Below are 15,806 nucleotides of genomic sequence, written 5' to 3' on the forward strand. Positions count from 1 at the left end.
ATGTGTGAAAAAAAGCTTTAAAGCTCCTCGGATTCCTCCTCCAGTATAAATACATATTCTGATTCTGATGCCTTTATACACTAAACACTGCAGGCCCTGACGCCTGACTTTCTCACCCTCCCCTCTTGCCGAGACGGTCCAACCCAGTGAGTTGACCCTAAACGGTTAGGGTATCTAGGTAAGAAAATTCGGCTGACATGGGCTACGAATAAAAAAAAATACTCTTGCGGCCACGGATAGATTATGTCTTTAAAAAAGGGAAATACGTGAAAAGTAATGCTGTCGCGGGCGCGTGCTAATTATTGGTCGAGTTTCGATTCAGGATTTAATTCAAGGATCAATTATTGTTTAGCTTGTTTGTGCCGTCATTTGCATTGTCTGTCTTCAGCTTAAAGCAAATTACGCTGAGTGCGCCCAATCCGATCAGATCCAATAAGCTAAGCAGAGTTGGATGGGCGATCATCAGCAGAGAAGCAATGCAGCGACATCCATTGTTGTACTTAATCGTGCGCTCTCATCTGGGCTCCACTCGACTTCACCAACCCCACACTCACCGGTTTGGTGAAGCAGGGTCAAACAACTCCCACGATCTGCACAACGTGTGGAGGGCCTGCGTAACGAGTGGGCCGTACACGTACATGCGTTTGTAAACATTTATTCTTGCACGCACACGCAAACACGCAAGTCAGTGCCTGTATTGTGAGCATAACAATCAATCTTCAGTCGATGAACAGGTAAAGGATCCGTTAGTTTCCTTTACATGTGCAAAACATCTGCACATGTTCGCGTGGGTAGGTGACACGGCCGAGCGAGAGAGCGTTCGTCGCTTGTTGTGGAGGGGCACGGTTCAAGTTGGGCAGGCAGCCCTGGTCAATACTGTGGTTGCGTCAACCATGAAATGCGTTCCACAATGTGTCCGTTACACCTCTGTGGGTCGCGGGTTGTCCGACACAACTTTGAAACTTCGTTCATGAGAAGAGGAAAAAAACAAGAGACTTTAAAGTCACATGACTTCCTTCGTCAAATAACATGTATCATAATGAAATGGACGTCAAGACTGCTCGACTGACCCACTTAATTGTAACTTTAGAGTCTTTTTTTAATTGTTCACGTAGCTTCAATCTTGTGCCTACACAGCCTTAAGTACGTGTCCGCAAGACAAAATAAATACATGAACGTGGCCTAATAGTTTATCAAACGTTAATTTTATATCTTTCGATACTTAAACGTCCAAAAACAAAAGATAGCCACAAGGTCAACCGGTGAACCCGTGCCCTCGGCCATGTGGCCCTGCTAGCGGAGGAAATCTCGCGCTCGCCTTGTCGTTACTGGACATAATAAATCATAATCTTTTCACCGAGTGGAGGAATGATTTTGGTAAACGCACGGTGACCCACCTCCCTCCTTTCCCGCAGAGGGCAAGGAAGGAGCGGCAGATGGTGGCGCGCGGGTTCCTGCCGCAACGCTACCAGGACGGCGACCTCGACGACCTGTGCTGCCTGCCGGAGCTCAGCGAGGCGGCCATCCTGAGCGCGTTGCGGGCTCGCTACGGCCGGGGACGCATCTACACTTACGCGGGCAGCATCCTCGTGGCCATAAACCCCTTCCGCTTCCTGCCCATCTACAACCCGCGCTTCGTGCAGGTGAGTGTGCCGCCCCTCGCAGCAGATGAACCGCTGCCGCTATAACCGCCGGTTGAACTATCTCTAAAATCCATCTGGATAAGGGGAAAATGATCTGTCGTGCCCACACCCCCCTCCCTCACCAAATACGTCTTCGTTTTAGAAACGACGCAGGCATGCTGCCGTGGTGTGACACACAAAAGCAAAGATCCCCCGTATAACCTTAACCGACTGTTGGGGCAAGTGCTGTTAGCGAGCACTTTTGAAGGCCGGCACGGCATTCGAGGTGGTGGGGGGGGGGCAACACCACGCCCGGCTGCCTTTGTCTCTCCAGCGGCAACACACCGCACCAGGTACTCATTTGAGGCTGAGTCGACCTAGGAGCGGCCCATGACCAGTTCAGATAATCATCACTCGTGTTGGCCATGAGCGGGAATTGACCTCGGGTCGCCGGGTTCGAAGCACAGTGCACTAACCGCTACACCACCGCACACCACGTCCAGTACACTCGACTTCAAATCCAGAGCGGGAATCTATTCAAATTAAGTACAAATCCAAATGCAATGTGTTGATATTTTCTTGGTAGATATCGGTGACCAGCCATGCTGCCTGCTGTGGTATCGTGATTAGCCCACTGGAGTTTGGAGGTCTCTGGTTTGGCCTCAGTGGTTCATGTTTCATAACACAAGCCCTCGCTACCCCCCCCCCCCACTGCCTCTGTCCCAGAGGTCGCAAACGGGTTTTGATTCCTTACCCGTACCCGGCCGCACCAGGGTCGCAAACGGGTACCCGTACCCTACCCGATACCCGGCTACCCGTACCCGGCCGGGTATCGGGTAGGGTACGGGTATCGGGTACCCGATTGCGACCTCTGCCTCTATCCACCTAGCAGCGTAAATGTATTCGTCGTAATCGATCGACAAGTCGGGGTGTGGTGGATTAAAGTATTGTTGCTGCCACCTCTCCTGAAACCTCTGGCTTGCATGGAAGGATGGGAAAAATACCCTTGAGAGCGGGAGGCTCTCTTCTGCGTTCCCTCGAGGGGAGGCCCTTCCGTCTGCAGTGGCATGAGCAAGACGTTTCATGGCTGCACCTTTACCTTTAGCCTGTCATGCTAGTTAAAATAATTGGCAAGTTACTTTTTGCTCAAAGGAGCTTGGGGTAGCGCTCATTTGCCGCACCTCCGATTAGCACGGCTGGCTACGTACGCTACTAAAAAAGTTCAACATATACACATACATACATCTCTGTTGGTGGTCCGGAGCCGGTTGGTGGAAATTCCACATTCCTACGCCGGGTTCCATCAAACTCTTTAAGAGCGCGGCCACTTTAGACCGACTACCAACAGAGTAGCGCTCATTTTCCCGACTGCTGTGGGGTAATTTAGATGGTCTGCTTCTCTTTTACCGCCTCTGCCCCGCGAACGCTCCGGCTGAAACCCGACCCGGACGTCGCAGCTGTACGATGGGCGGCGGCTGGGGGAGCTGGAGCCGCACATCTTCGCGGTGGCGGACGCGGCGTACCACGCGATGCTGCGTGAGAGGGTCCACCAGTGCCTCGTCATCTCCGGGGAGAGCGGCTCGGGCAAGACGCAGAGCACCAACTTCCTGATCCACCACCTGACGGCGTTGAGCCAGCGCGGCTACACGAGCGGGGTCGAGCGGACCATCCTGGGAGCCGGGCCCGTCCTCGAGGTGGGTCGGCGGCGGTCGTCTTGTGCTGGAACGTCGTTCTCGGGGGGGGGTGGGGGTGGGGGGCTGCCGTGGGCAGGCGGCGAGATGTTAACTCCCTCGCCTGGTATGCAGGGAGGTCGTGGGTTCGATCCTGACCCTGGTTCCTGTGTATTTGGAGTTTGCGTGGTTCGCCTGGTTTTTTCCTCCATATTTACAGAAATGCGTTTCGAGTGTTTGCCTGCTGGAAATTTCCAGATGAGAAGCCCACTTCTTTGAGCCGTCATTTGTGGCCAGGTGACTTCTGAAAAAGAGCTAATAGCTCAGTGGGATTTACCTGGTAAATAAATAGTTTAGTTTAGTTTCTGAATAATTTTTTCCATTATTATGATATTTTTATGATTATTTTGGTTATAAAAACATCTTTATAGGATTATGGGAATATAGGTTACAGCGAAATTGGATTATTACGGATAGGCGTAACTTGTACTCTCGTGGAAGTGCATTACCCCAATAATCCCTACCCCAAGCCAGCCGGTAATCCAGCCCACAACACCACCGCCACTACAACTGCATTCATCATCCCTGCATACTGATGTATGACACTTGCATGATGGACTTTTTTTCATGGCTGTCCGTTGATATGGCGCTGCTTAAACTCTCAGCGCTAATGCCGCGGACTTCCCCTCGTATCCGCACGTCCAGAGAGTTTCACAATTCACAGAGCACCAGCGACAGTCTCATAAAATGTGCGGGCCACTCTTTGGCCGAACAGGAAGAGATGGGATTTTGAACAGAACACATGGGTGTGTGTGTGTGGGGCTGACAAATCTGGGCGGCCCCCCCACTCGTTGACCAGTGCAGCATTAGTCATTGCAGCTGTGGCAGAATTTCATTTCAAAGGCAGTTTTTCTTCTTCTTCTTTTCCAAATGGGCCAAAAATGTTGGAATGTAACATTTGAAGATTTATTGAGAAGGCAGTGACTTCTTAAGAATACCGCATGGAGTGTGTGTGGGGACGGCTCGTGTTTTAGAGCGAGCGGCTCGCAATTTAAAGGTCGTGGGTTCAAATCCCAGATGAAGGTCGGGGGGGGGGGGGGGGGAGACGTGGGTGCGGTGGAGGCGGGAGGGAAAGGGGGGGAGTTCACTCGGACCCATCATCAATCTCAGGTTGATAAAATAAGAACCGCCTCGTGGAAAGTCAACGTTAGCTGCCTCTTATTGAACGTAAAAATTATGGAATTTCCACAATTGGCTCAGGGCTATGAATAAGGAGATTAGTGCAGCCCCAATCAATGCCTGCATGAGCAGAAAGCCGCAAGTCTGAAACTTTTGAGACTATGCCATTCGCTGCGATCCGTCCACTCTGCACACAAGCTGATCTCGTCGCTCCATCTCCACGGAGGACGCCCTTTCGTACACGCATGTTTAGAAACGTGCGTTTTAGAATATTTGGCTGTTGCTATAATTTTCAGCAGCCAGGTCGCTTCTGAAAAAGAGCTACGTAGCTCAGTGGGGCCTTACCTGGTAGAATAAAAACTTAAATTATAAAAAAAAACTTCATCGTTAGTTTTGACCACCTTTGAGGATTACGCGCACAAGAAAAAACATTTTATCTATTTAGCTTTCCGCCCGTAAATGCTGCAATTTTGTTGTTGTTGCAAAGCTGTTCACATTTTTTGGGCCTTTTTTTACGGATTTCCTATCCAATTATGACATCAAATTTTTAAAGAGTTAAACTTAACCTGTTGATTTCATACGAGCGCAAGATTGAAGGGACCAAAATGTCAGTTGCTTTTTGTTTCTGCACATAAGCTGATGACGGTTTGCATTTGCAGCTTATCAAGGTGGATGAATCCAAATGACGTCCGATTAAAAAAAACACAACAGCCAAACACGTTTAAATTTTGGTCTCCCACGATTTAAGTAGGCAAACATTTTAACCTTTAATTCTTGTATCTCACCACGTTAATGTTTGTATCTAGAGGTTTTGAAGGGCACAGAATTTGAACACCCAATAACTGGGTTTTCTCGAGTGTTTTGTGGAAGAGTGACACTGACGCTGATATAATTCTGGCAAGTACCACTGCACCTTGTATGAGTACAGTCATGTTGTCCAAGCAACACGTTTCATTCACCATTGAACTCTTGACCGAGAGAATCGTGGTTTCAATGTGAATCGCATGCAGTATCATTCCATCTCCTGGTTGGAATCACGTTAGAAGGATGAGCACTGTTGGCTACGTACGGTGCGGTGCGAAAGAAGTTCTGATGATGGACGCTTGTGATTTATTTTATTTTATACCTACGTGACTTTACCGAAAGAACCACAGAGTATAAAGTTCAACATACATACATACATTATAAAATGTAGCATTTACTCCGTAGGTAAACACACACAGTTTGCAAACTCGCATACGTTGATATAACTCGACTGATGGAAATTTTAATCTTTGAGACAACAGTGAGTGAGGCTCGGAGTTGGACAATTGCCCATAGTCATGGAGAATGTGTGGAATTACAGGCATGCACATCTAAACTTGTGTGCAAGGAGTCCCGTGAGATGCAGGAGATGAAGATGTGTTGTTGCCAATGATTCATGCGTACTTGCCACAAGACATTTGTGGAATTTTTTTTTTGCCAGCTCTGAGCAAATTTAATTCACGCACGTGGCTGCACTTAAGATTCACAGTGGCGGACGTGGATTGTAAAGTTGTGCAACAATGTAATCGGATTACTCGAGGCAGGTGCCAGTAATCCATACATATTCTTTGGGTCTTTCGGTAAAGTCACGTAGATAGGTTCAAAGAAAATAACAAAAACTACGACGTTTCGATCACAACACTAGCGGTCGTCATCAGGATAAGGGTTAGCTTCTAAAGGCAAACTCTTTATAAAGGTTTAAAATGGGCATAGCCCAAATGTCAGCAGCATGGGCGGGGCAGCTAATGCTAATGTAAGTGATGGGCAGCGACCGTGATGGCGGTGGGTTTCCACCAATTAAAGGGCTGCCAGGTAAAAAATTAGCATGTTGATGTAAGATCGGTGAGCGGCCTCCACGGCGAGCGCGCGGAGGTGGCTATGTGAATGTGAGAGATTAGCATGTTAATGTGAGAGATTAGCATGTTAATGTAATATTGCAGAGCCACCGCGACGTTGAGGTCGGAGCACGAAGGTGGCTGTGTTGGTGTGAGATATTTAACCTGTTAATGTAAAATCGGAGAGTCGAAAATAACAACTAGCATCAGAAGGTGGTAGGATGGGAAAAACACAGCCAGTTATGACTTAAACTGGTTAATAACGTCCTTCCAATGATTGCTAAGTTTGTACCCATCTTCTCGGTTGAATTTGTGTCTGTGTCTTTATATAGGGATGGCTTCATGGACGAATCTTTGTTGATAGCCAGTGGGTTTGCAAAGTACCTTTGTCTTAGAGAAATCAATTTCGTGTGAGCCCACCGCATTAAAACGAATTTGAAATTGTAGATGTTGCTCTGCACCTACACCGTCATCAGCTAGCCGTACGACAAGAAGAAGACTGTTGTTGCTGTTTTCAGTCGAGTACGGTTAGCTCCAGGGGTTCATAAAGTCGTGAAGCTGTCACCCCTGACTCGATTCCGGGTTTTGGCCGCTTTATGATTCAACTTGGTTCTCCAAACTTAGCAAGCTGATGGTCTGAGTTCGGTCACTAATAATTTGATTTATTGGCTGAATTTCTGTAAACTGATGGATGCGGTGGTTCGCATTGTGAACCCAGCTACATGAAGTTTGATTCCTAGCCACGGCTAACATTAGTGGCGAGTGCCCCCCACCCCATCCTCCAACCCCCACTCAATAGAATGGTCAAGTATGGTGATAAACCCCCTTTGACTGACATGACACGGAAAAGGGGCTTTATGCACCAATGCATTGACAAATGGCTAAACGTAATATTATTACTTTAATTGTTTCCCGTAAGTACTGGGGAAAAGGGACGATGAGAGGTAATTACAAATTAGAGCCGTTCGAAGGAACACCGACAAGACGGACCCTGTCATCAGCACGGCACAAAGAGAGGTGACCTGCAGGGTAGTGGTTGAACACGGCGTAGAATTCCAGCACTCCGCAGCGCCGAGGGTGACGCAGTTCAGCGACTAACTGACCTCCAAATTTAACATCGAATTGTTGCTCGAGGTCAGCCATTTGAAAGCGTGTAACGAGACGGAACAGTGGGCCCGGTTCGATTCCTCCACTCGCGTTGTTGTTGTACTGTACTCGGTGGGAACGGTAACCGCGCTCGCTTGTGATAGCGAAGCGATAAGGAGGTGACGCCTTGCCATGTGACGAACACTGCTGTGCATGGTGGTGCATAAAGAAGAGCCCCACTACCTTTGGCAAGACTCCTGTTGAAGGAGAGCGGTGTGTGTGAACGAGAGGCTAGCGTGCTGCGCTACGAACCCAGGGACTCGAGTTCAATTCCCGCTCACGGCCTCCCCTAGGTTAGCTCGGCCTTTAATGAGTACCTGGTGCTGTGTGTAAACACCGCCACATGGCAGACTAAGGCAGGCCGGTCGTGGTGCTGGCCACCCCACACCAGAGGTCGCAAACGGGTTTTGATTCCTTACCCGTACCCGTACCCGGCCGCACCAGGGTCGCAAATGGGTACCCGTACCCGTACCCGGCCGGGTACGGATAGCCGTTCCCTACCCGTACCCTACCCGAAATGAGTGACAAACGGCTACTCACCAGTGACTCACGGCCTACCCGTACCCGGCCGCACCAGGGTCGCAAACGGCTACCCGTACCCGTACCCGGCCGGGTACGGGTATCGGGTACCCGGTTGCGACCTCTGCCCCACACCCCACCTTCGTGTGTGTCGTGCTGGCCTTTATAGGTGCCACTCGCTTAATAGGCTACATGGGGGTGCGGTGGGGGTCTTTGTCTTTGTGCCACGTTGCTTTCCAAAGCTGTTGCCTCATACCGGCGGTGTCGCAATTCTCACGTGCGGCCATAGCGCAGGGCGTTCGGGTGATCGCGTGCCGGCCGGCTGGCTGGTGGTGCCTGGAACTGGAGAGTGGCAGCGTTGTTATTTTATTATTATTGTTTTAAATAAAAAATAAAATAATTCCGCGGGCATCTGTTGCATTGTGATAACACGTCGTTGTAGGGAAGTGGTCGTCGGGTTCCAGATTTCTTACGCTTTCCTCATGGCCTGCTGCCCGCTTGTGGTTTCTCTTAAAGCGACCCTGGAGGCTTGTTCTATACGCACGTGTTCATGTGACACACTCCGCATCGTTCGTGCGTGCGTATACACGCACACGTTTAAGGTAGCGCGGTCAACGCCCGGCCCTTTTGTCAATCCACTGCTGGATTGAGGGCCTCCCGGCGATTCGCATGTGGATTTACGGTCAAACGTACATGTTTGACCGTACTTCACCGCGCTTTTCAGCGCAGGTTGCTGAAGGGTGCAAAGATGTGGGGGGAATAGAAGTACAGTACAACAACGGATTCTCCTGTACTATTGTCTCCTGCCCACCAGGAAGCCCGGCAAGCCCTGTGACAACCTGTTATGTGCAGAGCAGCACAAGCTGCTGCCCCCTTTACAAGATATAAGGGTCACCCATCCAGCCTGAGATAGCCCTCCATTGTGTCATTCCACTGCTGGATGAGGGCCTCCTGCACGCCGTGCGTGTCATGGTGGGGGGGGTGGGGGGGAGGGTTTACTTGAGCATACTTCGCCACGCCGGTTAGTGCAGATTGGTGAGTAGATGTGTAAGCATAGAAGTACAGGAAAGCATTTTGCAATGCTGCCATCCGCTGCCCACAACGTAACATGGCTCCGTCGCCACCTACGACAGTTTGGCGTGCATGGTGGTCGCCCATCCAAGTGTTCTTCACTGAGTGCACACATTTGACTTGGAGGCAACAAGTTTATTACACAGCCCCAACAGGGCCAACTACATAAACCGACACGTTATCTAGACCCCAACAGGGTAACTACATAACCGGGTCGGTCGGTAACATCCTGACTGACCCACGATGTCGAGTGGAGACCGAAGATCGGAGAGACGTAGCGCCGAGGGTTGATTCCAGAGAACAGCCCCGATCCTTCCTGAAGGCTCCGGCCCCTACATCACGTGTCCCTCTCTCGCCCTTTTGGGCTCCCCTTGCTACCTCGTCAGGTCACGTGCCCTCTCTGGGTCACCCAGACTGTCACTGCCACCAGGTCTATGCCCCCTAGGGCTCGCTTCCACGGCATACCCACTGGTGCCCGAGAGAGGCCCAAGACACACAGATCCACTCTTGTGACGGGAGCTGGCGCTAAGCGCCATAGTGACCTCATTCATGTCACTACACAAGTATTATCCAGGCTCAACCCCTGCTTAGATCTTATTTTCCTTATTCATAAGCAAGGTTGGCAATCGTGATGGCTTAACGTAAGGCACTAGTACCCAGGCGTTTACATTGCTTCGATTATTTGGCTGCTATGCATTTCCACATGATAAGCCACGTCGTTGAGCTATCATTTGTGGCCAGGTCGCTTCTGAAAAAGAAGCTAATAGCTCAGTGGGCCTTAGGTGGTAAAATAAAAATAGTTTAGTTTTTTTTTGCTTATCTTTCCTATACTTTGAACTCCTATCGTGTTTTTATATTATAACTTCCTGACTCTGACTAGAAATCTGTGAGAGAAAAAACAAACCTTTTATAGCTCATTGGATTCCTCCTGCAGTATAAATAAAGATTCCGATTCTCATTCTCGACTCGCTCGCTACACTTGGGAACCCGGGCGTGACCACGGTTGGGCCGCTGAAACCGATTCAAACCCAGGATCTCAGCGGCGACCGCTCGGTGTCTCCGACGCGGTCACCATCCCTCTGAGCCAGCCGGCCACACATCGACACCAAAATCACCGACTCCACGCTCGTAAACACACAGGACGCTTACGACCCCTGTGTGTGGTGGACTGTGAAAGTGAAATCCAGCCCCCCCCCATCACCCAATCATGATCATCATCGCTTGCCGTAATTCCGCCCCCCCCCCCCCCCCCGAGCTCATATTTCGGCTGCCCCACTTCACACTCTTGTTTGCTCTTGCCAGGCCCGGATACTGACACTTGAAATGTTACTGTAGTGCTTGTACGATCGGCCATAGATACACGTGCCTCTTCCTACGGTCATAATGGGGTGCGACGGGTAGGTCCGTCGATTGTAAGTGTATTTCAAGTAACTTGCAGACGTTCACCAGCAAGTCACTGTTGGATGAAGGCCCTCCCCATTTGCCATGGCAGTACGTGGGGTTTTGTTTAGAATCAGCATTGCGCGTTTAGAGTATTTGGCGGCTTTAAATGTCCACATGATAAGCCACTTCGTTGAACTATAATTTGTGGCCAGGTCGCTTCTGAAAAAGAGCTATATAGCTCGGTGGGCCTTACCTGGTAAAATAAAAATATCTTCTTGGTTCTTTCGGTAAAGTCACGTAGAATGGAAATAATAAAATAATAAAAATAAAACATAATAAAATAATTCTCACGACGTTTCGGCCACAACGCAAGCAGCCGTCCTCAGGTGAAGAACAGGTCTGTCGGGAAGACGCTGTCTTTATTTTATTATGTTTTATTTTTATTATTTTATTATTTCCATTCTACGTGACTTTACCGAAAGAACCAAGAAGATGAATCCCTGCAGTCACGATAGCTTTAAATCTAAAAATAAAAATAGTTCAGTTTTTAGTTTACTGTACGGTTGAAGGAGAGAAGGGCAAGACCAGTTCACATTTCACTCGCCACTGATGTTAGCCGTGGCTGGGAGTTGAAACTCGGTGCGCTAACCGCGATGCCACCACTCTGGCATGGTGCTTAATAGAATGCAATCGATATTCATGCTCGTGATACATGCGTTTGATCGCTCCTGTTGGAATTGATTGTTTACAGTTAATGGGAATTATGTGGGAGGGAGTGAGGCTGAAGTGGCACTGTGCTGTGAATCGGGCGACCTTTGTTCAATCCCCGGCCACTGCTAACATCAGTGGCGAGTGACATCTGAACTGCTGGTCCTGACCGTCTCCCGCTCCTTCACTAACCTGTGCCGACAAGCGTGCTTAAGCATGGTCGAACAACCTCCGCAACTAACACAGCGTGGTGGGGGGGAAGGCCTTCATCCAGCAGTGGATTGGCAAAGGCCTGTGTATATCTGCATTCGAATCGTACAATGTTACCTTGAAAATAATGGAGCAAACTAAATTAGAAAGATAGAAATTAGCCGACAAATAAAAAAAAATGAGAGTCGGTAAAAATGGAACGAGAAAGAATTTAATTTCGATTTAAAGCTTTTGTGACTGCAGGGATTCATCTTCTTGGTTCTTTCGGTAAAGTCACGTAGAATGGAAATAACAAAATATATTATTATATTATTTTATTTTGTTATTTTGTTATTTCCATTCTACGTGACTTTACCGAAAGAACCAAGAAGAGAAAGAATTGGTTCTTGAATCAAAGTGCAACCCCTGAATCCTGACAATTTTTCGGAAACTCGGGTGCAGTGTGAAAAACATTGACATTGGAAAGACAAAGGTGGCCAGGCGTGACGCTAACCACGCCCCACCCCCTCGTGTGCCGTGTCGCACTTAACCCTTTCCTGTTCTGCAAGTAGCACCCCCGAATCTCGGAACGCTCCAGCGGTTAGCGTTCATTTTATTTTTAGAGGCACATCGCCGTCGTTTCTAAAGACATTGCACTCACCGCCAGGGCCTGATTAAGATTTAGTAGGCCCCTGGGCTACAGGTACTGTGAGGCCCCCAGTAATGTTTTCAAAAGGAAAACAAAGTTAAAGAAAAAGAAAATTTATTTTTACAAGGCTAACAACAAATAAAATTCAGAATTCACAAATGAAATAACTTTTCACTTCATCTCTGGAGGCCCTCCAGCTGGCGGAGGCCCCTTGATCCGGCCCTGCTCATCGCAGAGAGCTGTCGTGATGCGGCCACACTCGATGATAGCTGCCACCCACCTGTGCCACACGCTGTCCTGCATGGCCTTTCCGTTCCGATGGCGTACACGTATGTCATCGGAATGGGAAAGCATTAATCGGCGCTCTCAAGCAGCATTTGTCCCCCTGCGGTCTCTGAGACTAACAGCGGTGAAGCTGTTGGGTGTGCAGGTGGTGCAACTGCACTGGGTCCCACGGACTTGGGTGGGGGGGTGGGGATTATGAATAGGTAGGGGAACCCCCCCCCCCATTTCACCATATCATTTCTTGCACCAGGGTCCATGCCAACCACACTAAACCATTGAAATCGGCGCGGCTGTGCCGTGCGGGTGTGTTTGTGTGCACTGATCACACAGGCGTTCGGGAACGCAAAGACCGCTCACAACGACAACTCCAGCCGCTTCGGAAAATTCATCCAAGTCAACTACAGAGAGAATGGAACCGTGCGCGGGTACGTTCCCCCGCCCACACCCCTCCCTCCTCCTCGCCCCCTCCTCCATCTGTCTAGTCGAGACAGTTGGGCTTGGATATTGAAATGTGTTTTGCGTGACCCCCCCTGCTAGAGCCGGCTACAGTCACCACAAATTCATCCACTTGTGACTCGAAACTCGACCGCCGAATCGCAGTCAATTCGTGGAATTGGCAGGGGGGGCGGGGGGGGGGTGGGGAGGTCGGTAGGGGGTGTGGGACCGGGGGAGGGTGTGGAATTTTCGATAGGCCTGTGCACAAAATGTAAACAGATATCACGTATGGCCTCGTTAAAAATTGTGGGCATTTACGAATGACAATTGTAAATGTTGTAGTGGGTTTCACTCTGCAACACACCGGGTGTGCTGAACTAGTAACCAATTGGCACGTTTTGTTTACGCGAAGAACCCCACTAATTGGCCGTGTCGGGCGGTGGCGGGTTTAAACGACGCATTTATACTTACGTGATCTAACCTAAAAAAAAAAACCTCTATTGCGAATGATGAACCTCGTTACTGTGCTGCATCGAACGAGCCCCACCAGGAGAGAGCCCTTGTGTAGTGAGTGCACCAGTCAACAGAGTGACATCTGCATAATGGGCCACACTCTAATGATGAGGTAGAAGTCGACACCAATCCAGGATTTCCCTACTGCAACGAATTCCGCTCCAAAAACATTGGTCCAGAAGACAAATATGCCTATGGGCCTAAACATATTTCCTTTTTTATTCTTGGCAATGAAGGGCACACACCCACACACACCCATTTATTAATTTATTTTGCTATACAACAATAATTGGTTGCGGGGTGGTAGCCCATCACCTTAGCGGATTGCACTTTTAACCCTGCGACATGAGTTCAATTCCCGGCACGGATAACCTCTGGTTAGCGGTATCTTAACCAGTCTTGAGGCCCCCTCACCTTCACCAATCCACTCTGGTTAGCTTCGTAAAGCATAGCCAAACTGTTCCCAGCAGCATGCGGAGGCCTTCACCCATGAGTGGATTGACGCTGGGCTGTAAAAAAGATCCACATAAACGACATTAACCCCATTGGAACCTCATTTGCCAGTAAAAAATATGATAATTGGTTTTTTACCCTTCTATCTGGCAACAAAACTGACACCTTTTTTACAAGGAGTCATGTTTGCATAGACCACAATACCTGCAGTCATAATGCAAACAAAAAACATAACTCTGATAATGTATGCACTGTCCTTGAAGTTGATTGGTGCACACCCGAGACAGCTTTCCTTAAAGCCTAGTCTCACATGGGTTGGACCAGATGACGCCAAAAGGTGCACAACTCAAAGACAATGCACCATCAGAGTATGAGAGCTCAGGGTAAGCATTTACACCATTGGAACCTCATTTGCCAGTAGAAAATATGATAATTGTTTTTTTCCCCATCTATCTGGCAACAAAACTGACACCTTTTTTTAAATCTTTTTTTACAAAAAAGGTGTCAGTTTTGTTGCCAGATAGAAGGGTAAAAAAACAATAATGTCATTAACCCCGCCGCATTTGTCCTCGTCGATTCATCGATGCCCTCCGCAAATCGTACAATCGCCGTTGCTACGTAACGCGTCTGTCGCCGGGAAGGCGATCGACCTTTTCCGAGATCACGCCCGACGTTGTGGTGGTCTCCGGCGATTTTTCTCGCGTGACGAGCCCCCCCCAACCCCCCCTTCTTCTAAACGGTTCCTCTTGAGCGAGCCCCTCGGCGTGCGTCCTCCTGCCCCTCGCTCAGCTCCCTCCTAAGCGAGTTAGTGGCAATCGCAGCCAATTTGCCAGCTGGGACGTGGCGGTCGTTATCGAGTTAACTCGTGATTTATGGAATGTGTCTTGAGAGCGGCGGCTGAGGTAATGGATAAGGGTTAATTCAAGGTTATGAAAATGATAATTTACAACCCTCTTTTGTCAATCCACTGCTGGATTAAGGCTCCCTCCCCCCCCCCCACTCGATGCAAAGTCGGTCACAGGGTTTTGGCTGGCTGATCGGTGCGGTTTGGTGTTGGGGGACCAGCTCAGACTTCAGTCGCCACTGCCGTTAGCCGTGGCCCGGAATCAGATTCAGGCCACCGGGTTCATAGGGCAGCGCGCAAAACCGCTGCACCACCGCTCTCCCCAAGGCTATAACAAAAAAGAACGAGAATGTAAACGTAGATGTACAAAGACAAAGATCACCCGTATAGCATTCACAGACTGTAGGACCAAGTGCTGTTTGCGAGCAGCATCTATGTAGGCCGGCACGGCACACGAGGTGGTGGGTGGCCAGTACCATGCCCAGGCGCCTTTGTCTCCCAAGTGGTGGTCTTTACACATCGCACCGGGTACTTCTTTGAGGCTGAGTCGACCTAGGGGAGGCCCAGGATGAGTTCAGATAATCGTCACCGGTGTTATTGGCCGTGAGTGAGAATTGAACTCTGGTCACCGGATTCATAGTGCAGCGCGCTAACTGACACACGACCGCTCCCCACATGCACACACACACACTCAAACTCATAAAATATGAATAACAACAACTCGTGTAACCATGGGGCTAAGATGTTGCGCTGCTAATCTGAGTGTTGCTATCCACAAGACATGACAAATCCATACACACTGCCCATCAATATTCACAAACATGCGCAGAGCAAACCGCATGCATGCTAATACAGTTTAATGATCCTCCTGTGACCCTTAAGAGCTTGCCGGGTCAAGTGTGGTTAGCAAACCCTCTCTCTCTCTCTCAAGGGACAAATTACGTCAAGCGCATTTAAGCAGCTGGAGCCTCTAATTGAATTAAAACTGCCCCCCCTCGAAGCTAATGATTGGCAGAATGAATTCTGGGGGAAGTCTTGCAAACCCCCCTTTCCATGTGCTATAACCGCATTAGGTTTAATTGTTGTTGACAGAGTCTTGTATGGTCTGTCTGCACGACACAATGTGGATTTACAGGGCGGCTAAATACGAGCTGCGTATATCCCCCGAGACTGTGCAGATTACGGGGTGCACAGTTTCATCGTGGAGAGGAGCACTCCGTCATTGGCTCGCACCGTAGACTTTCACAGGAGGTCCGTAGACCTGCGTGAGAAAAACAGTTG

The 15,806-nt window shown here is 49.2% G+C and overlaps 1 protein-coding gene across 1 annotated transcript in view; it reads left to right on the plus strand.

Moving 5' to 3' along the window:
- Positions 1–15,806, plus strand: part of LOC133354052 (unconventional myosin-IXb-like) — a 72,652-nt gene that overhangs the window by 9,585 nt on the left and 47,261 nt on the right. Inside the window, 3 exon segments of the mRNA XM_061570599.1 lie at positions 1,416–1,643; positions 3,080–3,316; positions 12,611–12,705. Coding sequence (XP_061426583.1) covers positions 1,416–1,643; positions 3,080–3,316; positions 12,611–12,705 — 560 coding nt within the window.

The sequence above is a fragment of the Lethenteron reissneri genome, chromosome 46 (assembly GCF_015708825.2).
Source record: "Lethenteron reissneri isolate LAM-NWPU_2019-01 chromosome 46, ASM1570882v1, whole genome shotgun sequence".
NCBI classification, from domain to species: Eukaryota; Metazoa; Chordata; class Hyperoartia; order Petromyzontiformes; family Petromyzontidae; genus Lethenteron; species Lethenteron reissneri.